Source organism: Micromys minutus (assembly GCF_963924665.1).
Source record: "Micromys minutus genome assembly, chromosome: 1".
NCBI classification, from domain to species: Eukaryota; Metazoa; Chordata; class Mammalia; order Rodentia; family Muridae; genus Micromys; species Micromys minutus.
This window is the reverse complement of record NC_137969.1, coordinates 32,868,324-32,894,964: the sequence shown is the minus strand read 5'-3', so window position 1 is coordinate 32,894,964 and position 26,641 is coordinate 32,868,324. Positions and strand designations below refer to the sequence as shown.

Sequence of the window (26,641 nt, the reverse complement as noted above, 5' to 3'; positions counted from 1 at the left end):
TGGCAAGCTGGTAATCGTTGCTGAGAGAACTGTGTGGGCCTTTCTGGACAGTGTCCTCGGGACAAGCCAGTGGGAGTGTTTCCTACAAACTCCACCAGTGCGATGAGACCTGCCTTAGGATGGGATCGCCACCAGGTCTTCCCTGTGTGTGTTAACATGGGTCACAAGGGTTTGAGAGTCACTTTTGTCACTGGACAAAAAGGCAGACAACAAGCCAAAGTGTACAACATGGGCAGAGCATCCCGAGAAGGAGGTCTGGGAGTTAATGGAAGGGACAAGGCTTGGTTTGGAATCTGCACAAGGTTATCCCTGGAGGGGATTGGCCAAGGTGTCTATGTGAGGGTGATGAAGTGGCAGTGGGTGGTGAGATGAAGCTGTGGGTGTTTCTGGGAGCCAGGACCTGGAGGACAAGAGAGACAGTGCAAGAGAAGGCTGCCCTCATCTCTTTCCTCCTCTTTTCTGTGCTTCTCAGTGGAGCCCATGAGCATCCCGCTTAGCTTCTGTGCTAGTGATGTTAGTGAACTGCCAGCTAACTGGCAGGCTGTTATCAAAGGACAGGGCAGCTGTGACTGTCTGTGGAAAGGAAGGGCTATCCCAGTGTCTGAGGGTGAGAGTCGAGAAGAGAAGCCAGATTACATTACCTCTCCTGTGCTGGGATGCATCACTGGACAAACAGCAGGATCCTTTAGTTGGCTGGAGTGCTGGTAGGTCTGTGTTCTCTCCAGTACAGTACTGAGGCTGTGATGTCACCATTAACAACCCCGGCCACTATGGCAGAAAGAGGAGCAGTGACTGAGGACCCAGGCCAGGTCAATTCTTGTAGGTGCCTGAGCTCATTAAACTGAATACTTAAAGGAAGTTGTAGAGTTCTAAGGTTTCAGTGGAAACACTTAAGCAAAAACCTTTATAACACTTTGCTTAATGAATGTTCTTGGAAGACTATACTTGGGAAGAATAAATCAGAAGCCTTTTTTCCCAAGCACAAAATCTCTCCTGAGGCTTGGAAAACTTTTCGAGTGTTTATTGGTATATGTGGGTGGACAGACACAGGACTCTGTCTCGGGTGCCTCTTTTCTAGTTGACTGAATACAGTCCTGAGGGATAAACCATTCCTGTAGTAAAGCAGGTATACAGCCAGGGAGTGGAGACCATCAGTTTGTGGCTTCCACCCTCACAGTAGCCTTCATTAAACTACTGAAGAAATGGCTCACTTTACTAATTAAAGTTTTATTTTAATATTAGATCCTCTTTAATTCTTTTTCTTGTAAATGTCAGTATAATTATCAAAATAAATAACTTTTTTACTTAAACAGTAGATTAGCAGTTTATTAATTCATCTTTGTTCATCCGGCATCTTGGGTCATTGTCAGTACTTTGGAACTATATAAAGCACCTTCTGCAAAGGTGTTTCTGAAATTCAGAATCCTGCAAATGAGGCTCCGTCCCCAAGCAGCAGGAATGAACACAGACGTCAGTGTGGGAACACAGCTGAGCTGGTGACAGTTTTCTTGTACCCAGCCGTTCTTCCGAGATGAATTTCCTGTGTTAAGTGAGCACCCAACTCCCAAATTCTCCCAGGCTTGCACTTCACTGAGTATAAGAAGCCTGGGTGTGGTGTACACAGCTGCACAACCTGTCTTGGAGCTAACGTAGAAAAACTTGTTTTGATAAAATTTCCATCAAAAAATGCTTATGTACTTATCCACCTGGGTGAAGAAGGGGGCATTTTCTACCCCTCCCCAGCAGGTAGATAAAATACTAGAACCTGCTGATCTTAAATTCTAAAATTTAATGAAAACTTTAAAATTTATTTTAAAAATTGTAGATATTTTGCCGGCATGTACGTCTGTGCACGACTTGTGTGCCTGGTGCCTGCAGAGTCCAGAAGAGGGCATCAGATGCTCCGGAAATGGAGTTTCGGGAGATTGTTAATCACCATGTAGGTGCTGAGGCTCACACACAGGCCCTCTGGAAGAGAAGCCAGTGCTTTTAACTGCTGAGTCAACTCTCTAGCTCCCGATCTTAAGATTTAAGTTTCAGTGTGCACGTTCCCATCTCTGAATGAAAAGGTTTAGTGATGAATGTTGTAAAACAGGAATCCCCAGATGTCCGAGAAATTCAGAACAGTACACATGGCCAAGCAGCTGATTTTGGAACCCCTGTAAGCTTTGGGGTCTCTTTGTCCAGGCCTGTTCTCTTGGTTTGATGGATGGGGAGGGGAATGAAGGCTGCTGAGGTGCCTGGCTAAATAGGGAGGACCCAGTGACACTGAAAGGCTTGATGTCCCCAGGACATTACGGTGCATGAAACCCTGCTCCACTATGAATGCGGAATTGCCTGACTACAGCCATTCTAAACAGCCCTTGTACACACGATGATTCTGGGCTGCCAAGTTCCCAGGATGCTGTATCTTTTCCATGAGCCCGCCCTGACCCACCTTTTCTCCTGATCACAATGCTAGCTGAGCTCTCAATTCTGAGCATAGAGATGCAGGTCCACTGAAGGATGCTGGAGACTCACCATCCTCAGATCAGTACAAACCTCCAAGTTCCAGATCCCGTCTTAAATGCATGAAAGCTAGCTACCATGTGGAGTAAGGAGTTGAGAACAGCTCTTCCAGGCTCCTCCTGGTGGGCCTGTGTTCCAGCAGAGCTGTGCAGCTTTCCTCACACCAGCTCTGCAGGGAATAGCGGGCAGTACACACCCTCCGTGGGATGGCTTATTTCCGAAAAGAAGCTGAATTTGAAGACTGAGTGAATCTGAGGATGTTTCTTTCATAGTACAGTAGGAATGACAGATAGCACTGCTGTGGTTGCAACTGGTGCTGGTTGCAATGGCAGTGATGGGGCGATGGCAGTGACAGAAAACACGTTTACAGTTGCTCGGATCTTACATGTCTCCCAAAGGTCCACATCATAAATGCTTGCTCCTAGAAGGTACCGTTGAGATGTGTTAGAAACTGTAAATAGTGGGGCCTGGCAGGTCTTTAGGTGATTGGGGGTGTGCCCTCAGAAGAATAGTGAAAACCCTGTGTACTGGCTGGTTTTGTGTCAACTTGACACAAGCTGGAGTTATCACAGAGAAAGGAGCCTCAGTTGAGGAAATGCCTACATGAGGATTCAGCTGCAAGGCATTTTCTCAACTAGTGATCAAGTGGGGAGGGCCCAGCCCATTGTGGGTGGTGCCATCCCTGGGCTGGTAGACCTGGGTTCTATAAGAAAGCAAGCTGAGCAAGCCAGGGGAATTAAGCTAGTAAGTAATATTCCTCCATGACCTCTGCATCAGCTCCTGCTTCCTGACCTGCTTGAGTTCTAGTCCTGACTTCCTTTGGTGATGGATAGCAATGTGGAAAGTGTAAGCTGAATAAATCCTTTGCTTCCCAACTTGCTTCTTGATCATGATGTTTTGTGCAGGAATAGAAACTCTAACTAAGAAACTCTGTCCTTTTTCTTTCTTCTTTCCCTTGATCTCTGGCCATGAGGAGTAGTTTGATGTGGTTTGCCACACCCTCCTGTAGCATTAAATATTATAAATGTGGCAAACTGTCCTAGGGCACCACACTCCGCTACCCCCAGCTACTCTCTATTCCCAGCAGCAGCTACCCTCCTGCAACTGTCTGCCAAGAACTCTGTTCACATTTCCTGCATCTGCCCCCTGTGGTTATTGTCACAATTCCCACTAACCCGACAAAATCAAAACTCTAGAGGCTTGCAATTCATCAGTCATATTTATATCAGTAAATTCCCACTTCACAAAACGTCCACACAATAAACTCAGAGCCAATTGATATTGGTATAAACTGCCCACCTAGATAAGACAAATTGTCTTATAATAATCTATCCTTTATAAGATATCCCTGTGGCTATTGAAAAGCCACATGGAGATGGATCATCTTCTTCCTTCTCCATCTTGGCTTCTTCTCCTCTCTTATCTCTCTGGTCTTTCTAAAACTCTCCACCCGCCTTACTTTTTCACTGTCCAATCACAGGCGTTGCCTTATCTTGTACCTGCCTTCACCTGCATAACAACCACACCTGCTATAATGACTTTAGGACCAAAGCAGCAGGTCCAATTGATTGTGGATTGAAACCTCCAGTGTCCTGTGCCACAACAGCCCCCTTTCTTTCTGTAATGGTTATCTCAGCTATTGGTGATGGATAGCTAGTGTGAGATTTTATTCTACTGCTGGACATGCTTTTCTAGAAGGATTTTGTTGTTGTTAGTTGGTTTGGGGGATGTTTGTTTGGTAGATTTCTTGGGATCTGCTCCGTAGAACGTCATGTCATTTGCTAGAGAAAGCGGTTTTGTTTCTTCATTTCCCAGAAAACGTTGTTGGTGGTGGTGTTGGTGATAACGATAATCATGACAGTGTGGTAGTATAGGTGAAGGTGGTAGCAACAGTGATGGTGATTATAGTGATGATTTCCATAGTGATGATGGTGGTGGTGGTAATAGTGATTAAGAAGATGGTGGTGCTGCAGTGATAGTTGTGAGGGTGATAAACATAATTCACTCTGAGTACCCTCTTTTTTCTAATGATTTCAGTCTACCAGGCAGTAAAAAGCCTCTCTCTTGTCCTCTTGTCCTCTGCATCGATTGGCCATCCCTTTACTCTGCTGCAGTCCTGCCCTTTCACCAGCCAGATGTCTTCATGGTGTCTGCTGGGATGGGTAAAAACCTTAGCACCCTTCTGCTCCCAGCTGCTCTGCTAGATGGACACTGAGGTGAGGTGAGTTGTGTAAGGCAGGCCGTCTCCACCATAGGACCAGAGAGAGTAGTCAAAGGTGAGGGGACATTTCTGGCGCCTGTGCTGATGATTGCAGTGTCCTATCCCCTGTAAAACCTGGTGAGGGCAGGCACTTCCTTTGGGGAATTTTGCTTTCTCAAAGTGCCCACTGGCCAGGAAGACTGAGCTCTCACTGTGGTGTGATGTTCCCTGGCTGTATCTGAGTCATTGACGGACCCTCATCCTGCTGCCCTCCCCAACTTCAGTTCAGCCTGCAGTTGGGTAGATTTCTGGAATCCCAGCCTTTATGTGGCAATGGTGTGGAGTTAACCTGAGAAGAGAGGCTACCTGTGGAACCTGTCCTTCTGTACAGGACAGAAAGCTGGCTGCCCGTTCCATACCTTGGAGACTTCTTGTTTCGTGTTGTTAAAATACTTGATTCTTGTTCCATTAGTCTCGGTGGTCTGATGACAGGAACCTGGCAGGCACTTCTTGCACATAGCACCCTAGCCTTCCTTTCTGCCCATGGTTTTAGAATTCCTGTGCTGTGGGAGGAGTTCTCAGAGCTTCAGATTGCAGCGTATAGTACTGTCCTTGTATGCTTTCATGGTAAGGGCCAGAGATATGGGTCAGGAGGCCCTCATACAGTTTGTTTTTGCTAACACGTTTCTGTCACTGTCACTGCTAGCAAGTCAAGGAATCTGGGAAATGTTCCATGAGACCCTTACAACCAGGCCTGGTTGGTACAGGGATAATACCAGGGGGTGTGGTATTTTGGGTGGCTTGGTAGTAAACATCCAGTACCAGGCAGAGGTGTCAGGGAGTAATCAATGCTGGATGGATGGGGTGGGATCAGTCTTGTGTTCCAGGACCCCAGAGGGTGAGCCATGCATGGGTCCTTGCGCATCTCAAGGCTTGTGTGTATGATCACTGCCCCATCAATGGTGAAGGTGGACTTAATAGGGAGCACTATGGGTAGGACTTGGTTATGGGTCAGGAGTCACGGCTCAGAGTCACTTGAAGGGACTTGGTGCGTGGAAATGCTTCCAGCTCTGCAGAGGAGTTTCAGATGGGAGAAAATTCTGCATTGGGAATGCATCGCAAGGGTACAGCATTGCTTGACTTGGTATATGGGAGGCTGTAGGATTTTCCCCTGCGGGGTCTGGGGAGCTACCAAGTCACAGTTCTTCTAGGACAGCTACACTACTGTATGGGCACCACCATCCTGTGGTTTCTGAACTTTCCCTATTCCTCCCAGAGAAGACTTCACCCCATCAGCGATCACTTCCCACCCACCCAATTCTATCCCCCAGCACACTAACCTAATTCTCAAGACGAGCTGTACACCTGCTTCTGGTATGAATGTATTTGTTGTATACTATGTGGCTGTTCTTAGCTGGTTTCTTTTCCAGAGCACGTTATATTTAAAGCTCTGGAGGTTTCTTCCTGTTTACAGCTAAATGATATTCCATAGTTGTTCTATTCATCTGTCAGTGACGCTAGGATTTTATCAGCGTTTGGCTGGTATGAATATTGATGGTATGTTCGTGTGTGCACACATATCTGTTTGAATGCTATTTGTTTATTATCAGATGTGGATTTACTGGATCACAGGGCCATACTTGTTGACTTTGCTGGAGAAACCACCTCCAGTCTCATACATGGACAGCTTGTCTCCAGAAGCTTTGCCTTCTCAGTGTACTTGAAACATTTGGTCTGTTGTCATCTCATGAGAGACCCAGGTTCTAGGAAGGCCGCCTCTGGGGAGAACTGCCTTTTGTGGTCTTCCATTAAATGGAGACCAAATCCTTTCTCTCCATCAGGATGAAGAGGCTCTGACAGTGTCCAGGTTTGGTGTGGTCAGTTGTCATTTCTGATTCTGCTACATGACCTTGGTGTCATGATGTGAGCCTTGACTAAGGGACATGCTGTGTCCTCTGTAGATGTAGGATAGGATGTTACTTAAACATAAAAGGAAGTAGTCATAACTGGGTCCTGGAACCTTACTGGTGAGTGGAATGACCTAGATGGGAGTCATGAAGGAGGTGACTAGAGATCCCTTTTGGAGCTTGGAGATCTTTAACAGCCATATGTGGAGTTTATTCAGCAATGTGGAGATGCTCTTTCCAGGTTTGGGGATCTGCTCTCTCTATTTCAGATATATCTTCACCAAAGCAAGCACTTCCAGGATTCCCAGCGGAGCGCATCTCCATTTCTTTCCTCTGCTGAGAAGCTTTGCAGACGTCTCCTTCCATATTAGGATCAGAGATGGGGCGGAAGGGATGGCCCTGTGTAGACACAAAGGGCTTTTCCTGCCTTCTTACTGATATGTGACTCAGCACGTGGGCTCCCATTTTCTTTATGGAAATGCATGCCACCTGCTCTTGAGGAACAAGCCCACCAGATGACCGGGCCTACTGTGCGTGTCTTGGTTTAGCTTGCCGGAAGAGAACACATTAGTCCATTCCAAGGTACATTTGAGCTGAGCTAGCCTCATTCCCTCATGCCTTTCTTTATTCTGTAGAGGTTCTGCCTGTTTACTTGAGTGAGCTGAACTCAGGAGGCCCCTACCTAAGCACAAAACAACCTTTACAGGACTTGTTTTCACTCTACGGAATGTGAGGGAGTTTCCAAAAACCACTTATGTGCCATGGGGTGCCAGCCTTGCTACATTCTTACATGATCCTGTGAAGACGAACCCATCACTTACCGGTGCTTGTCCTTCTAGGGTCCCAAATCGAAAATAAAGATTGTGTTGCAGAATGGGTCATGCTCTCGGACCTGTTCCCTTTCGTTTTCATTAGCTGTGTGTTACTCTGTGTATGTGAGATGCTCAGTGTGGCCAAGCAAGTTAACATGTCCACCCCACTGGATGCCTGTGCAGAGTTCTGGTAAGAGCCCCTAAGTCCACAGCCACCTGGGCAGGGCGTACTCTTTCCTGATGCCACCTGTTCTTCGTGCTGCACACAGTAACCCCCCGGGGGCTTCTGGGATATGAGTGCTTCGGTGTGCAAAGGGTGGCTGATTGGCTTAGTTGGGGCTTGGATGCTCACTGGTTGACTCCTGGATCCACATGTGCTGGGCCTGCAAGTTGAATGTTCTGGCAGACATTCTGTGGCTCCAAGGGAAGAGGAGATGGAGAGGAGGAAGAGTGAGGCCCTCGGTGGAGGATTGTAATGACATTCTGCTGAAGAACCATGTGTTTATAATTGCGGTTGTGTATCTAGTCATTCAGAGAGTTGAGTTGACCCATGGTTCTTTGAGGCTGGGATGTTCCACTGGGTGTCTTCTAATGAGTTTGGGACCGTGCTGTAGAGGACAGCCACTGGTCATGTATGGCCCCATAAGCTGCCTCCCACAGGACTGGTAGATTTATTTTAGCAGCAGAATGGGCCATATATCTCACCGAGGGGAGGGTTCTGTCCAGAGTCAGTATGAGTGTCATGGTGTCTCCTGCTCGATACTCCTCTCCCTCTTTCCAAATAGGCCAGGTGATACCAAGAAACTTCTGGGAGGCCCATAGCACCACTGAAGGACACAGAAAACATTCCAGTCTTATGATTAGGAGTTCGGTGCATTTGAAAAAGTGCAGAACTGCCAAGGATCATTGTAGAAGATTCATTCTAAAATGCAGTTTTCCAGCTAAGTGGTCTAATCCCCCCACCCCCAAAACACACACTCAGAGCTTCCCAGCAACATTATTTCCTATTCTGGGCTATCTTGGACTCAGTCCTGCATGTTAACACAGTACCTGACAATCTTGGTCTGAATCCAATTCTTGTTGACCCTGTGCTTTGAAACCCTTCCCCCGAGGCCTCCAGTGTCTCTAGATAAGGCGCTTGAGGGAGTCCCGTCATGATTTCTCCACTATTACGGTGGCCTTGGTGGGGGTGCCTCCTAGCCTGTCTGTCTGTCTTTGCCTGCTCCCACACTTCTCACAGAGCTGCCTGGCCTTGGAGTGCTGTAGGGCTCTGACCCCATCTGTGTTCTCAGTGATTTAGCATCAGCTTCCCAGTTTCTCTGAGGTTCGGTGCCCTCCAGAGACTCATGGTAGTCTCAGCTTGTGTTTTGCTTGCCAAGGTCTGGGGTGTCCTGGGCAATGCTCAGAGAGGGTGTGCCCAACCTATCGGTGCATGGACTTGGCGAGTAGCAATAAAGGGGAAAGGGGGGCTCAGGTCTTAAGCTGTAGCCTGAGATCAGGTGGGTCCTTTGGGTCAGGTGGAAGAATGACCGACGCAAAGACATGAATGCTCAGAGGCAGCTGTAACAGTTGGTGTACTGTGGGGCATCCAGACATGCTGCCCTAGCAAAGCACATCACCACATGGTTTTTCTGCTTGTCTCTCCCTCCACGAGGAGCCTGGCTGTATGGAGGGTTCCTGGAACCAGGGTCATCGGCATAGCTCAGGCTGCTATCTTCTGCTCTTATTAGCCTTAAGTGTCCAGATATGTTCTGAGTTCCCTGAGCTTTTGTAAGCGCCAGGGGTCAGTTCAGGTTTCCTCTTTACTAGCAGGGAACATGCTGGACGCAGGTGTAGCTCCCCACAGCAACTAGGACCCATCGGGCACAGGTGGGAAGGGAGCCAACTGGGTCCCAGCAGATACAGGCCCTGTGCCTGCAAAAGGTTCCCTTGAGCTTCACTTTGTCCTTGTTTCCTCCTTTGGATGTTCTCAGAACTCAGAATGGGTTAGTATGAATGTGAGGCTGCCTAGAACCCCGAGAAGGCTCCATCAAGCCAGCACTGCTTCTCTTGGACTGCACATCAGACCAGCATCATCAGTGACCCTAGAATATCCAACTGCATATCCTACTTCCATGAAGTCTTCCTGTTCCATTTTTCCACCTTTTCTGTTGTCCTCTGGATTTGACTTCTTACAGGAAGAAATAAGTATTGCTGTGGACACTTGTATGGCATGAATTACATGCATCGTTCAGAGAGTAGGGTTTGCCTACTTCCTCCTTCATCATTATTTTGTTATTCAGATTGCCCAAGCTCATCGAGTCAGCTTTACACTGGCGACCTGAGGTCAATTTGGGGCCCATATAATATAAACCCGTGCTTTGCCGTTTCTGCTTCTGCAGATGTGGAACAGCAGCTGTAGAAGGAAACAAGAGGCTCTGATGCCCTCTTACCACTCCCATCTCCAGCCCCTGGAGCCCTGCTAGGAGCTTGCAGATAGAGAGCCCCAGGGATAAACCCTGAGCAGGAGGAGGACAAGAATGGTACATAGTAGTGGCTGAGCGTGCAGGTGCACTTATGTTAGTGAAGAGTGTAACCTAGTGAGCATCAAGGGTTTACTTCCCTGCAGATGCTCACACATTGAGCCTAGAGTGGAAAAATAAACAAGCCACGTGTCTTCCTCACAGTAGGGCACGGTTCCCAGGGAAGGGAGGATTGAGAGCATGTGTTTGACCATCCATCATAGGCTCTTTAAGGGAGGCCTGAGAAGTCAGTCATCAGCATAGGATGCCTACCAGGTTCCAGTTCATCTGCTTCTCCATCCTCTGTCTCCTGCCTTTCGTCTCTCTCGCCAACTCTCAAACACCCAGTCCTCACCATCCAGGCTGGACATCAGACCTGAGATCTGGGCATGATGGCAGATCTGTAAGGAAACTGAACCCCAGGGAGGCAGCAGCGCAGAGACAGTGCCCACTGTTTGTCTTTCTAAAGAAAGGTAGCCAGATAGTGCACGAAACATGTAGAGAAATGTCCCTGTGGCAGCCAGCCTCCTTCTAGATCTCAAGATAACCAGGGTGTGAGTAGAAATGTCTGCTTGTTTCTGTGTCTTTCCTACCTGGGGACAGTGGCTTAGAGGCCCTAATGTAGTGAGAGGCGTCAGGCTGAAGTGGAGGTGCCTGTGGTTTTCTTTGGGCAGTCCCTAGCCCCATCTTCCTTCTGTTGCTCTGGTGTCTATGTCTGAGGCTCAGGACCTTGGCATAACTCACTGTCATAGGGTCATTGAAGACGTCAGGGGCAGGGTGTCAGCACAAGAAACATGATAGGCAAGGACTTCTCCCTGTGAGAAGGGGAGCTTGGGTCACACATGATTCCATAGCCCCTGGAAGTAAGCATGTTGGGGGTTCCTCATCCTGAAAGAAGCTCATTTGTAAGAATGTCAGCACCCTCCTTCCTGATAGTCACCCTCAAATGGGGAGGCTTGTAGTACCCAGGAATGTGGGCCTATGGAAGTGGGTGGGGTGCTGAAGCTCTTCTTTAGTATTGAGAGCTCAGATTCTGAGCTGAGTCTGTCATGCCTGTGCAGGCAGAGGCCGTGTCAGTATGGGCATCAGTGTGTGGGTGTGAATTTGTAAGAGCACAGAGAGGCTGTGGGAGACCGCACACGCGGAAGCGACTAGATGCGTGACTGTGAAGTGCAAGAGAGTATACCTGTAGAATATGTCGGGGTGACCACGGATGAGAACAGGGGCAGAGAAAGTGTGACTGAGCGTTGGGTAGTATGTTAGTGAGAGACTGGGTGTATGTGCACGCGTCAGTGTAAAGGACTCAAGATATCTGAGAGGGAGTGCTGTGTGTGACAGTTAAGTGTGAGAGTCTAACACAGACCTGTGCATGGCAGGTGAGGCTGAGGAACCAAGGAAAGCCAATGAGTGTGCAAGAGAGCATGCACCACCCTGTCCTTGGTCCACTCTGTCCTTGGGTCTAGTTCAGTTCTCAAGCTTAGTGCTCCCATCCTTGGGGTTCCCTCTTCCTCTTTCACCCCTTTCCCCCACTGCTAAGGAGGAACAGTGGGGGTCTCTGATGTAGATGCTACCCGTGCATAGTGGAGAGACAGCTGATGGCCTGTTCAGGCTCTGGATGTCACCTGAGGCCTAGGCTTTAGCTCTGCTCTCTTATTGCCTTGGATCTGTTGTGGAGCCTAACTTCTGAGTTACTTGCCTGCAGTATAGGAAGAGCAGGTCCTTCACTGGAGCTGTTAGATCCACCTGCTGTCTCTGGATACTTAAAGAGTAATAGAGACCCCTGGAGTGGGGCACCTGGTGGGGGACATCATCTTAGAATGGTGGGCAAGGCCACATCCTCTTGAGTTCCTGTGTGCTCCTCAGAGAGGAGGAAATGCTTATTGACCAAACTTCGGTTTTATGAAGATGATGAGGAGTAAGAACAACGTAAAACCAGAGGCTCAGAAAGAACCAACACAGGTCATTCAGAATGCTGCAGGGAGGAGAGAAAGGAAGGAAGCAGCTTTGTTTCTCCCCAAAAAGGAATCCAGGGCCTGTCTTAACTTTAGAAGGTAAAAATGTTACTACTGAAAGCCTCAAAAGATACAGGCAGTGGAAATGGAACTTTGCTAAGAGATAGTGTCTTCTAGAAATGTCAGAGAAGTTATACTTGTGAACTCTTCCCAGCGTGGTTGCCTAAACATGTCCTGGTGAGACAATTCCAGTAGACATGGTAACATGGATAGGGAAGGCTCAGGAGGACTCAACCCTACACAGAGAACCGCAGGCAACTGAGGGTTGTTGAGAGGAGGAGAAATAGTCACTGGGAAAGAGGGTTCCAAATGGTTATCAGATAACAAATAGTCAGCCCTGAAATAGAGAAATCCAAGCTAACATACAGATGTAGCAGGTTCTCTTATGTGTGTGTGTATACACATACACATATACTCTTGTGTATGGGTATGGATTATCTATCAGCAATTAAAGGAAAAGGGGCCAGAAATTGGAATAAGAGCAAGGTGTGCAGTGGGGGAGGGGGGAAGGGAAGAGGGGATTGTATAATTATGTTACAGGTTTTTTTTTTTTTTTTAAGATAAAACTACGAAAAAGAATTGTACTCTGAAAGCTTAAAATAAATCGAGACAGCCATAGGGAATATGAGCCCCTGTCTGGAATTCCACATCCCAGAGATTGGCTTTTGAATATTTTGGTACCATTTTCTTCTTTCTTTGGTACTCTAGAGCATTCATTGGCCACTGCATCTCTGACACCGGTGCTCAGCTGTTCACCGATTCGCTGTGTGATGCAGAACAAACTCCCAGCTCCAACACTGCTCTGCTGCTCACCACTGTGGCCAAGGGATTATGGCGCTTTCATGTAGAAAGGCCCAGCTTGGTCAGCAGTCACCATGGGCACACTATACTCTTTCTGATCTGTCGTCTTTGTCACCATTGCTGGGGCAGATGTAGGCATCTTGACTCTTACTGAGACTGCTGCTGTGCCCTAAGGCTTTCCTCTCACTGGGACTTGTTGGCCCCACTGTGTCAGACCTACTTTCTGGGGACCATGAATCTTAAGAGTCAGGAAAGCTGCCTGTCTCCCTGAGAGTGAATCTTAGTGACCTAGTGTGAAGTCTCCTCCCTGTGCAGCCAGCACTTTTCAGCTGGTGACATCTCCCCAGCCCCCATTTATTTCCTGCTTTTGAGAAAGTGTCTCAACACCTATTCGAGACTGACTTTGAACACTCGGTGGCCCTGCTTCATGGAATCACATGCACACCCCAGCATATTTGCAGGGATTCTTTGTTGTTTTTAGCTTAAGCTTAGACTGCCAGCAAATCCTAGTTTGTTATGAAAGACTGCATTGTGACTTGAAAGGTTATCACCTTTGAAGGCTGCTGCAGGTTTCCCCTTATTGCCCAACTTTAAGAATCCCCTGGAAGGAAGTTTAAAAAGCTGACACGCTAGCCAAGACATATTTTACTCCCCAACAAAATGATCAGGTTTGGCTAAGAGCAGGAACCAGGAGCCTCTGGGTCAGGAGTAAATGCCTGTGGAATTTCTGGCATTGAGGTATGAAATGTACATTCTTAGTATCTGGTTTGAGGGTCTCCCACCCCCACCCCACCATGTGAAGATTCAGTTTGTCATGGCAGAGCCACATGCCCGGACCCCTGCAGGTACTAACCTCATAACAGGCTTGGGGCTGGATCTTAGTTGGCTCTGTCTGAACCTAAGCTTGACCCCAGCACTGTGGGCTGAGTTCTGGCACTTGGCTTTGCAGTTTCTGGATGGAGATGCCCTGGCTTGTCTCTGGGCCCCCCATAGCCTGCCCATGGCAGTTCTCCTGTCTCCCTGGTGTGTCTGACTAATGATGACGTTGTCTGTGACTAGTTGGATTTTATCCGCGGCCTCTACACTCTGCTGTAAGGATCATACCCATTAGTTTTTCTTTTCAATGGCTCCTCAGGTGACGACCCCGTCGGGGGACGGCTTCGGAAGCTGAGCATCGGGCAGTATGACAATGATGCTGGCAGCCAGGTGACCTTCTCTAAGTGTGGATGGGGAAAGGCTGGAGTGGACCCAGCCCCAAGCCTGGGATCATTTTCCTCTCCTGCAGACATCAAAGATGTATGTGCTGGTCCTCACCCCATCTCCTCTCAACTCTACTTGTTTTCTTATCTTTGCGTTCCGGGAAATGGCTGTGCCACGTCCTTACACAAGGACACCAGTCACTTGTAACCTCTCTGTCCATGACTGACTTCTTTGTCTGAGACAGATGGTTCTTAAGTGACAGACAGGGTTTCTGATTGGGAGCACAGGTCAGAAGGCCCATGTGGGGGACACACAATTCTCAGATATGGCTATACAGGGGGTACATTGCCTAGGCCATTGAAGCCTCGAGCTCTTACCTGTAGAGTGAGGGTGGAATGTATGCAGGTGGGATGTGAGGGTTAGGAAGCACGGGTCCGACCCTAGCAGGGCTCTGCAGATGGACAGCACAGCCAGCAACTATCGCTGACTTCTAGTCAGCGGCACAGGGAGCCAAACCCTCCATGCAAATGATGACCCCGAGGAGATCCTCAGACAAGATTCTCCTGAGTAGTTAAGGCTTCTCATCAGAATTCAACAGGCCACCCTCCCCAGATAATTAATCCTAATTATGTACCTGACTCTCAAGTTGCAACATCAGAGCCTTTAGAATAGGCAAAACGAGAAGACAGCTGATCGTCTCCGGTAACTGGGATGGTTCTCCCAAAGTCCGCTCCATGTTGCGTGACTTCCTGTGCGTTTTCACCTCCCTGTGACAATGATGTGGTACGTCCTTGGTGACGTTTTTGTGCTCAGTGGTGGGATGCACACTTCCCTTGCATGTCCCCATCACCTTGTTTCCTTGAGGCCCAGCACTGTATTAAGATGATGTTCCATACCCTCCTCCTCTCAGTCTCCAGCTTTGATGATGGCTGAGCTTCTTCCTCCATAGTAGAGCAGTGATGCCACTTTCATCTTCCTGAGCCACTCTCAGATCTGGGCTCTGTGAGCAGACCATCTTGAGGAGGCAGATCTGTGTGCAGGGGACCTTTCTGTGCTTTCTCATTTTTCTGTTCTCCCTCTATGCTGATTTCAGACGGCGATCACTGCATATCCCCCTGACCTCGATGTGGTTGATGGCAGGGTTCCAAACAGCAAGGAGTCATCTATGTGTCTGACCCCAGCCTTCCCTGTGTCTCCAGAAACACCTTATGGTAAGAAAGAAGAAAAAGTAGCTGGGTACAACTTGGTACTTAAAGGTGGGGGGAGTAACAGTGTCCCCTGTTGTGCTTGTCCTCCAGTGAAAACTTCGCCACACTACCCTCTGTTCAGCCCACCTGAGCCCCAGATGAGCATCCCAGCCAGTCTACACAAAGGGCGAGGTAAGAATCCTTGGTTGACAGCTGGGATACCTTTCTACCAAGGCATTCTCTGATGCAGACATATTTCCATTTGGGTCACATCTCAAAATCTAGGCAAGGGCATGTCTTTCTAGAGTTTGGGATATGTCTATAAATAAATGCCTTGTTAAGTCATAGTAAGACACTGATCTGATTCCTAGCATTCTTAGGAATCAAGTTCAATACTCATGTAGGTGGCGATTTAGGTTCAGTTCAGTAGGGCCGGCTGTCAGCTTGGGATAGGTGCTTAGTTAGCATCCTGGTCAGTTCCCCATTCAGCAAGGGGTTTGAAGGAGAGGAATGCTATCTACTTCACCACCGGAAATGGGTTCCAACAAAGAGCAGGGCGTCTTCGTGCTCCACACATGGTCATCTTTGTGTGTTGCCCCGTGTGACCCAGCTCCTAACCTAGGCACACCCGGACTTCTCATTAAGTCCTTGGTGCTTGATGATTTCCTTGTTCTCTACACGAGACCTAGAGACTTTCAAGTGTTTCCACCACAGGGAGAGAGCTCTAAGGGTCCAGTGGGTTTCTCAGTGTTTCTTCTAGGTTGAAATTGCTCACGTTTCTTGGGATCTCGGGATGGGTCAGGGAGAAGCCACCCCCCCATATATTCTTTTTGATTATTTAATTTTCCTGATGTAGTTTGCTGTCTGCTATTCCCTGAAGATGCAGGCAGTCTCGGTGTCCTTGATTTCTAGCTGCTGGCTGACAGGTCTGTCTAAAGAAAAGTCATAACCTGAATCAGTTCTTTCTCATGAAAGCCTGTTTCCCTAGACTGGGAAAGTCTTTGCTTAGCAGCAGGGCTTTGAAGAAGAGGACTTTGGTCTGCAAGGCCTGGGGAAATCTGAAGTTGAACTGACTACTAAGTATCCTTGCTTCCATGTCATTCTGTGGGAGAGACAGATAGCAATCAATCACCAGGTGATTCTTGTCCTTGAGGAAGGACCCAAGCATCTTGGTCTTCAAGCTACTCTTTGGCCAGCAGGACCTGAAAAAGTTATTTTAAAAACTGATTTATGTAACACAAGCTCTAGATTAATACTTTGTTCCTAGGGAGCTTCTTACACTTTTCTTCCTTTAATTTTTTTAAAATTCAGTTTGCATCCCAATTACAGACCCCCCTTCCTCCTCTTCTCCCAGTCCCACTCTCACAAATCCCTCCTTCCATTGCCCTCCTCTCTTTTCCTCAGAGAAAGGGAGTCCCTCTTGGCTACCAATTCACCCTGGGACATCTAGTCCCAGCAGGTCTAAGCACATCCTTTCTCATTGAGGTCCAACTAGGCAGCCCAAGTAAGGGGGCAGAGGATTCAATGTCAATGAATGGAGACCAAGACAGCCCCCCTTAACACTTGGTACGGGAACCACACGAACACCTACAAATGTGTAGGGGAATTAGGTCCAGCTCCTGCATGTTCCCTGATGGTGGCCCAGGTTGTGTGACTGACCCCGCCCCCCATGGTCCTGGGTCGGTTGACTCTGTGGGTCTTCTTGTGGTGTTCTTGACCATTCTGACTTGGTCTAGCTTCTCAGATTTAAACAAGCAGAATGTCCCGTTGTCTTGTTCATCATCGTAGATGTCAGCTGTCTTCTGTGTCTGCCTCAGGACTTTATGTGGAACGCAAAGCTCATAGACTCAGGTCTTCTCTATCACAGTCGGCTCTGGTTCAGCCGTGGATGATCTCTACCTTCTATGGGGAGAAAGGATTGGAGATTAGCAGTGGCCACCATTGGATGCTCATTGGATGAATGGCTTAGGGACTAGCCACTTGAGGCTGTGTTTTCTCACCACAGCGCAGAGTAGAGTAGGAGGGTCCGAGTGGATGGAAAATTACTAAAGAGACTCAGGTGTGGGTAGTCTAATTGGATTCCTGCTTAAGGAAGATGAGGACTGGAGCTTAGACATTAAAGCTGAGACATCAGAGGTCTTAATCAGATACCCAGTGCAGTTGAATATCAGAAGTGGGATCACTGAGCAGAAGTATTACTAGAAACAAGAATGGATGGCTCTGAGGGCAGTCTTTTCCTATGCTCAGGGCTCACTCACATATTCCCCTGAGTCTCTCAAGGTCCTCAAACACTTAGTCTAACCATATGGTTGCTGAGTCGGCTCTCCCTAGAGCCAGCCAGCTCCCTGCCATGAGCCTGCTGCATCCAACCTACCCAAAAGCAAGCCACCCTCCAGCAAACAGTTAAACAGTACACAGAAAGCAAACCACATTATCTTGGCATCTGCTGGTCACTGAGTAAATCGAAGAAACCTATTTAGAGGAGCTCGAGAGGTGGATCACGGCTTAAGAGCACTGATTGATTGCCCCTGAAGAAGACTGTTCTTTTCCCAGACCCCACATGGTGGTTCACAACCACCTATGACTACAGTTCCAGGGAGAATGATGCCTTCTTCTGACCTCTATAGGCTTCTACACACACACACACACACACACACACACACACACACACACACACACACACACACACAGACACACACACACGCACCCCACTCACACACCCAGTTACGCATAAAAAGAAAAAAAAAGAAGAAAGAAACCTCAGTGTACTTTCTGTGTAGATTTCTAGAAGGCTTTTCATCCTGCTAGGTTCTTGCAGACTCTGCCACCATTCTGTTCCCCTGTGAGAAGTGCCCTTTTGTTCTTTGGTGAACATGGAGGACTGCGTAGCTGAGGCACGTACTGTGAGATGGCACCTGTCCTACCACATGTGGTTCCTGTGAGCACTTATTAGCATGGGTTGTTCGAGTGCCTGACTTAGGCCTGAAGTAGACTCAGCAAAGAAGAGCAGAGGAAGGGTTCATGTCATAAATAGTGGAAGACTGGTGACCATAACTTGTCAACAGCATGGAGAGTCTTAGTCTGTCTTCTGCTTCAAAGAGACTACTGTGGCCCAGGAAGTTTATAATGAAGAGAAATTTGGGTCTCAGTTCAGGAGACTGGGAAGGCTAAGATTAGGGGATTGGTAGGAATGTCTTCATGGGTCCCAGAATAGCAGAAGACACCACATAGGGAGTGAGGAGGTAGGGAGGGTCTGAGCTGTGCTGATGATAAGAATCTTTCCTCGCCTGTCTGATATGAGAACTTGTGGGGTGCATCTGTCTGTTGGTACACTGTCACTCTGGCCAAGTTGTACCCCAAAAGCAAAAGTAATTCTGGTGGTACCCGTAAATGTCTTAGGATTCCAGATGTAAGTCTTGTAGAAGGAAATGCCTTTGTAAAGAATTTAAGCAAACATTGTGTAATCTCAGCCTTTATCTAGGTAAAGGAAAAAAACTATGAAGTGTAAGATACAAACATTTTGCCATTTCTTAGATGATACTTAGCTTTGGTATTTCCAAAATAAATAAAATAAGAAACCACAGAGAAGTGTTTCATGAAAAAAGCCATGGTCCTGACATAGCTTACCTTTGAAACTATTCTAAAATAGTTTTTTTTTTTTAATTTGGCAAAATTTACATAACACAGCCACTTTAAAGTGAAAGTTCAGTCATTTATTACATTTACAATGTCTTACACCATTACCCCTGTGTAGTTCCAGAACATTCTTGTCACATAACAGGTTTTTTTTTTTTTTTTTTTCTCCTTTCAGCGGTTATTTAGAGAACATTTAAGGACTTTGGGCATCCTTAAAAATAATTAATGGCTAATGTTTGTTTACTTCAATGGAATGCTTTTGCAATTTTGTAATTTCTATTTAGTGTTCAGCATAGTGATGTGGGGGCTTTTGTCTGGACTAGGAGTACAAAGCTTTGTGAAGGGTTGGGGTTGGAGCCATTTGTTGTTTACTGGGTTCATAAAGCATATGAACATCCGAGAACTTCATCACAGTTCAGAATAGGGGATTTGGGTTTGGCAGGATCCAGAGGGCAGGATTGGATGGTATTTGCTGGAAGGGGAAGAAAAGCGAGGTCCAAGAGTGTTTTGGAAAGGGGCAGAAAGGCAGAGAGAAGGCTGGGGCTCTTAATTGATCTTACTTGGAAGTAGTGTTATATTTTTGCTTAGAAAAATGGTTGGACTAGAGAGATGGCTTAGGAGTTAAAGAACACTGGCTGCTCCTCCAGAGAACTCAGTTTCAATTCTCAGCACCACATGGTGGCTTCCAACTGTCTGCAACTTCAGCTCCTGGGATCATACTCTTTGGTCTCCCCTGCCACTGCACACAGTGATGTACAGGCCTCCATGCAGACACGACAGACAGACAGACAGACAGACACACACACACAATGAAAGTAATGGAAAGATTAGGGAGAGTTTGGAGCAAGTAACAGGAGGAGGGGACTGAAGTAATTAGGCTGTAACCTCAAAGATAAACAACAACAACAACATAAACATATAATTATTTTCAAGTTAGCATCATCGGGAGCATGACATGTTATAAAATGTCCCAGCTAGCCTTCCCTTTTATACCCAGTTCCTTTTCTGTTTGAATTTTTATGAATTTTGTAATGAGAGTTTTTATGAAGCAGAAAGAAACACGCACTCTATGCAGGTGATGTTTGTGACACACTTTGGTGGCTTTGAATCTGCTGAACTTGAAAAGAAAACACACTAACCTATGTATTTATAATTAGGTGCACATAAGAGTGTCTGGTTATGGGACCCATATACTTTCTGCACAAATGCCTGAAATCCACTCAGCATTCCAATGTGTGCCAAGGAATGAATCCTGGGAAGGGTGAGCCTCAGCAATGCATGTGCATTAGTAAATTCACAACAGACTTCCTTCTCTCCACCCGAGTTGAAGAATGTGAAAGGGGAAAAAAAAAAACTGGACGGCTTGTAAATATATTTAAAAGTAAACATCAGGGATGGGTTCATGGAGGTCAGAGTCCAGCACTGCCCGTGAATGTGCTGATAGGAGTCTCTTTCGATGAGAGCATGCGTTTGCTTTGTGTGGAATGCAGTTCGGAACACACAAGCTGCTGGCATCCCTTGCCGACACCTTATCCAGCCGTGAGCTGGGAACCTTACAGACTGAGCAGGGTGCTTGGCAGTGGGTTTGGAAGATCTTTGCTTTCGATCACACTTAATCAGCTCATTTCATTGTCCCGGCCGTGGGCTCTTCTAGAATAGAGCACCTAAAGGCTGTTCGGGCTTGTTGCCAACAGGGCTTTTGCCCTGATCATGATTCTTAGCCCAGAGGCTAGCTCTGAGGCATGGCGACAGATGCCCTGCTGTCTGTGATCTAGCACAAAGGCTGAGTAACCTCTTAAAACATCTGTTTAACAAAAGAAGAAGAATGTTAACACTATACATTGTATGGGGGCGTTTTCTTAGAGACGAGAGTCTATTTCATCTATCTGTGAGGGTGTCCCCAAAATTTGGCTTTCAAATGCATCTCCAGAGCCTACCTGGCTATCTAGAGCGTTCTCTGGGCCTAAGATTAGAGAATTGGCTCAGAGCTCCAGCCCGTGGCTGGGGTGGAACCTAAAATCCATTGCAGACTTGGCCGCAGCTGGGGGTGGGGCAGGGACACCGAACTTGGTAGGTGCCTAAGCACAGACAGACAGGTGCCTAAGCACAGACAGACAGCTTGGAGGACAGTATGCAGGATAAGTGGAGGAAAGCTGTGGCCGAGTCTCATTGGTCAAGTCAGTCACATGCTTGTCTCTGACCATCTCTGAAGGCCCTCTCCTCCAGAGCACCTGGCTCAGGGTAGTCTCCAGGTGCCACACAGCCTTAGGCATCAGGATGGTGTAATCTTCTGGAGTCTCCTCTGTAACTCTGTCCCCTCAGGCTAGCATTCCTGGCCAGGGTGCCCCACTGTGCTTGGTGTGTGGGAGATCTGAACTGTGAGGGGCACATGAACTGAGTTGCTAAGGGCTATGCAGATGTGAACATTTCAGTTGCTCCCTGCCATCTATCGGCTGGTGCCTACTGAGCCATCTGGTACCTTAGATCGGAGTGCTTTCTCAGAAGACGGGGATGACCATTTCAGTACAGTTAAGTACCTCAGCCTTTGTTTAAGTCCCATGCTAGAATGTGCACCCTTCCTTTAGTACTGATGGGTGTTGACACCTTGTGGGCACCTTGTGGGTATCGCTCTTAGGGTGTAGTGGGCATGGCAGTGTGGGCGTGGTCTGCCCTTTTCACCTATCCTCCATACAGATTGTACCATCTAAGGATGGATGTCAGAGCAGAAAGTCCATTCGTGTATAGTGCAGGCACCATTTTTAAGTCGTGGTTTTCATCTGTGCATGGAGCTGAGGATCCCAAGAGGACCACTCTATACAGACACATAGTACACAGCCCATGGATGGTCATTTCGGCAAATTCTCCTGGTAACACTTGCACGTAGGAGTGTATCACTGTGGGAGTGCCGCGTAAGAACTGTGCACTGCTATGCCCAAACCTGTGTGTGAGGAAGGGCCAGTGAGCACGTTTACAGAAGCATACAGGCAGGTCTTTGTGGGGGAAAGTGTTCCGAAGGGCATTGTGGGTAAATTTGGTGTTTCTCGGTTTCAGCATGACACTGGTGAAAAGTCAGTGTCACCAGCGGATAGAGTTCTGTTTTCTCAGAAGGGTGACTCTGAGGTGGCAGGCATGTGGATTTGTGTGTGTGTGTGTGGAGTGTGTGTGTGTGGAGTGTGTGTGTCTTGTTTTAAAGCCTTTGTCAGGGAACATTCTCTTTGGGTCTGCTCGCCTGTGGACGGTGACAAATAGGAAAAGGGCATTGGAGTAACTTGGGGTTGTCGGCTGTGGTAGTGATTTTTCAGGTGGTTTGGGTGTCCACTTGGCTCTGTCTTGGGGACAGTACCTGTAGCTGCAGGTAGGACCTGCAGGTTACATCAACACTGCCCTCTTATGTTTCCAGGGGCTGTCAGGTGGGTTGCAAAGAAACCTACAACTTACACACAAGGTACTTGGCTTCTTTTTCTAAGGGTGTGTCCTTTTGCACAGTTCTACCCGGGGCCTGAGGCTTCTAGCTGCACCAGGAATGCTGTATTACCAGCACTCAGGAGGCTGAGGCAGGAGAGTCTTAGGTTGGAGGGCATCAGGCTGTGACTTTAAGTCAGTGGTAAGATGAGCCTAAGGTCATGGATTTATTTCTAGCAGTGAAAAACAAAAGGTTGATATTTTTGTTTGTTTTTAAATATTGAGTAGAATTAAAGGCAAGGCTTTCTGGTCTAGCGACCAATGCATCAGCTCCACAGTGAGCCTCAGCCCAAAGTATGTAGAGCAAGGCTCTAGGTGTCATGGGGCCAGCCTCCCTCTGGCAAAGGTAAAGGCTGGCCAAACCCATTCCTGGGGCTGTGGTCCCATCAAGAACTCTGGATTTGTGCTCTGCTGTGGTTTTTCTGCCCTCCATGGGCATCCTAACTGGTTCAGAGTGGCTGTCTCTTGTCCAGGTACTGACCCTGATCTCTTGAGAAACAGTGGGGTTTCTAAGAATGACTTTGTTTCTAAAGGAAGTAACACTTCAAAGTCATCTTAGTCCCTAACACTGCAGCCGAGGAGAGAGGGAGGAGAAAGAAGGTGTGATAAGCAAGTCTAGAGGCTCTTCAAAGTGTGAGGAAGGCCCACTCAGAGCTGCTTGGGTCATGCCTTTGACACTGTCACAAATGTAGTATGCCCAGCATCCTTCTTCCTTGCCTATCTCTGTGGGTTTACCCCCAGTCCTCTGGCCTGTGGGTATGTGGGACCCACAGAGGAGTTGGACCTGCTGCCACTGAGAGTATCTTTCCTCTAATCGAGTCATGGACTGGAAAGGCTGGTACACCCACCTCCCTGAGCCTGCTGTTGATCCTGTTGGTTGGGGCCAGGCATTTCCGATAGCAGGAACAGCTGTTCTCAGGCACATAAACAACAGGGAGGAAGTGTCTTCTCAGGGGTCTTCCTGGCTGTGCCCTAGACACGTGGCCTGAATGGGCTTGGACTGAGGGAGCCTCTCCTTATCAAGTTGCTGTTGGGACCTGTGGGGTTGGGCAGGCTTAGATTCAGCAAGATGATCAGCAAGCTGTTCCGGAAATGTACCTCTGTGCAGAGCCTGTGATAATGAGGTAAAATCAACACTGGCACATGCTGGTAAGAAAACATCCCGTGGGGAACACGAGAAACTTCTTAGAAGTTCAGGGAGAATGTTCTAGAAGTTTCTGGAAGCTCATATTTGCAGAGTGAGACTTTGCCTTACCCATCAGATAAGATGAATGTCCACTCTGTTGCATTTGCCTCGTGCTCAAACCCGGAGTGCTGCTACGCAGTCTGTGCAGACTCCATATTCTACCTGATGCACAGGAAAACGTCCCAAACTAAATATAGGTGGTGCCGTTTGTAAGCAGTTTTGAAGGATGGTTTGGGGGGAAGCACATAAAAGAAGAGGAAGAAGGGATCTAGGTGTAGACACTTCCCAGAACCCGTTAGTAGAAAGCTTACCAGCCCAGTGAAACTGGCTGGTTCCAGATCAGTTTCTATTGGTTCCCGCTACGGGAGGGAAATCTGCAGTCCGTAGCTGAAGTCTCCTGGCTGCCTTGTGTAGGGCTGAGGTAAAGGCTTTGTCTGGGGTGAGGCGATCCTCATCTACCAGAAAAGCAATCAGTGTCTCAGCTTCTCAACTCCACTGCCTTTCCTCCTGCCTCCCCAGGTTCCTGAGAAGGGCAGGTGTGGGCGTGGCTGTTTGTCCTGCCCCTTGCCTCTGCTGGTGTCCATGGGCTCCGCGTGGTATTAAGTTGTGGTGGGTTTTGGCCCGGAGGATTTTAGAGCTTGAAGTGGGGGGTGGAGGAGGAAGAAGGGAAGCCGAATGGAAAGGAAGCGGACTGCCGGGGAGAGCAGGCGGGGCCAAGTCTGGAGGCACTGACTGGGCAGACGGCCCGCAGCAGCCCGCGGCCGCCCAACAATCCGGGGATTCTTTCCTGCGACCTACTCTCCCGCTGCCCTCTGAATGGGCCTCTTTGGAGGTGGCAGCCCCGCCTCTCACCCTGACTCCCCCGGGGACTGGCAGAACACTGAGCCCTCCCAGGGTGGGTGGGGGACGCCGTTGGGCCGGACTCAGCACCCGGGGCTGTTGGGGACAGACCCTGCAGAGTGCTTTTCATAAGGCTCACAGATTCTAGGCCCTTCCATGGACTGACCGGAACTCAGGTGCCCAGGTAAGCCAACAGCTGGCCTCGTGGCTTCTCCGGGAGCTATTTCTGTGTTCCGGCTGACTCTGAGCTCTGGTTCCTTTGGGCACATCCAGTTGCTGAAACCTGATCTGGGATGTGGGGGAGGGTAGTGGTGGGAGTAGGGAGGAGGAGGAGACAGACCTAGTGTGCCAGTGGTCAGGACACCTAGATGAAATGGGGCATGGGAAGACAGCAGGACAGTTTTCTCCTCTGAGTTCCCTTATCACTTGGTGATGTTTCTCTAGTCCCAGACTTAGGGACAAGATACCCACCCCGCTTGAGCCAGCCGGGCTGATCCTTCAGGGGAGGCAAGTTTTCTGTCTTTGCTGAGCTTCTTTGGGATGAAGAAAAGCCTGGTTTACATATGGGCAGCTTTCTGTGCATTCTTCTGCCCAAACTGATGATCACGGGCCTGCCCCATTCTCTCTGTCAGAGCCCAACCCATAGCCCTCAAAAGCTTGCTCTGCACAGCTTCCTCAGAGGGCAGTTGTTTCCACTAAAGAGGCAGGCAGCCTGCAGAGCAGATGCTGGGCTTTTAATGAGGCGCTCTCTTGTCTATGCCTGGGGCCCTCAAAGGTAGTCTTTTGTAAACACATCTACAGAACATTGAAACAAAACAGGCATTTACTGAGCTAATCTGCTCAGATTGCTAGTGGAGTTTCTGCAGACAGTGGTCTCTGGTACCTTAGCCATCCTTCCCTCCTGGGATAGGGCTGGGGGGTTTCCTCCCCCACATTTGGGGTAGGAGAATTTCAGAGCTGTAGAATGACTAGGAGGAATGATGCGATGCGGTCTCTTGCAGTATCCGTCTATCCTTACGTGGACACGTTACAGATCCAAGGCTGTGTGTGTTCTTGCTCAGATGAAGGAAGAGAAAAAAAGGTCCCATACTCTTGAGAGAAAAGCCCCGAGACAAGTCCAGGCAGGTTAGGGTCTGCCCTGTGCTTGTAAGTTTTATGTGTTTTAAAAACTTCCTGGTTGTAAGTTTTATGTGCTGTCCCTTCTAAGAGCCAGAGACATTTCAAGTCAAATGGAAGAAAATGTCTTTTCAAAAGCTTCCTGTTCTTTGAATGGAAGCCACATAAAACCATCATTTTCCATATGTATGTCAGTATATTCAAAATTGGCTGTCTCGGATGGAAACGTTTTCCTAGTCTTAGGCGAGATGGAAAGTATCTCCATCCGTCTGTATTGGCATAGAGAGCTCATCAGCCTAGGTATACTGGGTGGGGATCCTTCTATGTTCTTTGGGGGCTTTCTGAGCATAGCAACCGGGCTATACATCACTCACTGAGAACCATGCAGCTTCCCATTGCTCAGAGCAAACCTGTGCAACAGGTTCCTTGTCCCTCCCTGTGCGTGCATGTGGAGGGAGGCAGCTCCAGCGGTGGGCAGCAGAATCAGAGACCTTGATGATGCCGATGGGACGCAAGGTTCCTGCCGGCGTCCTGTGAGCCAGCTTCCCAACCTCACCATTCAAGAATCTCTCTCCCGGTCCCTAAGAGAGAACTGATCAGGTATATGGGAACGAGTTGGGGGATTAGGTGACGTAGTGCCTGAACGTGTCTTAATAGTGTGCCTGGCACGTATACAGAAAGTGCTAGCGCTGAGTTGGCTGCTCCTCTTGCCTCTTATTTTGTGTGGAAATCGTGTGTGAAGCGGCCTCAGGATTTATCAGCAGTCCTGAAGTGAGTGGTGGCCGGTGGCTGGCAGTGTGCAGTTCTTACGGCTTGTGCAGCCCTGCCCTGAAGCACTGAGAAAGTGGGTTGAGGGGGGGTGGGGACTGTGGTTACTCCCAGTTCTGTGTGGGTGCCTCACATGGAAGGCAGTTTGTGCACTGTTGGGCTCCTGGCTCCTTCCTTCCTCTGTCTCTACCTCTCCAATCCCCCTTCTTGTCTTTAATTCAGAAAGAACAGACAAAGGCACCTCAGCACCTCTGGGAGCAGCTCTCATCCAGGGGCCACGGAGAGCGCTTTGTCCCTGTGCTTCATTCACTGCTGTTCTTTTTGAGACTAACTTAGGACTTAACGGTACCGGAATCACCGGACACGGGGAGAGGCGAAGGCTCAGGAGGACTTCTTACAGATTATGACCTATGAACTCAGGGAACTGGTTCACCTTCAGTACTGTTAGTACTGTCACTAAGGAGAGTTGTGACACACAGCTTTGGGTGGTGGCCTCTGTATCTTG

At 48.3% G+C, this 26,641-nt stretch overlaps 1 protein-coding gene across 1 annotated transcript in view; it reads left to right on the top strand.

Moving 5' to 3' along the window:
* TNS3 (tensin 3) overlaps positions 1-26,641 on the top strand; it is a 176,091-nt gene that overhangs the window by 116,735 nt on the left and 32,715 nt on the right. Inside the window, exons 17-19 of the mRNA XM_080940492.1 lie at positions 13,877-14,037; positions 15,035-15,152; positions 15,240-15,320. Coding sequence (XP_080796618.1) covers positions 13,877-14,037; positions 15,035-15,152; positions 15,240-15,320 — 360 coding nt within the window. The remainder of the gene's footprint in view (positions 1-13,876; positions 14,038-15,034; positions 15,153-15,239; positions 15,321-26,641) is intronic.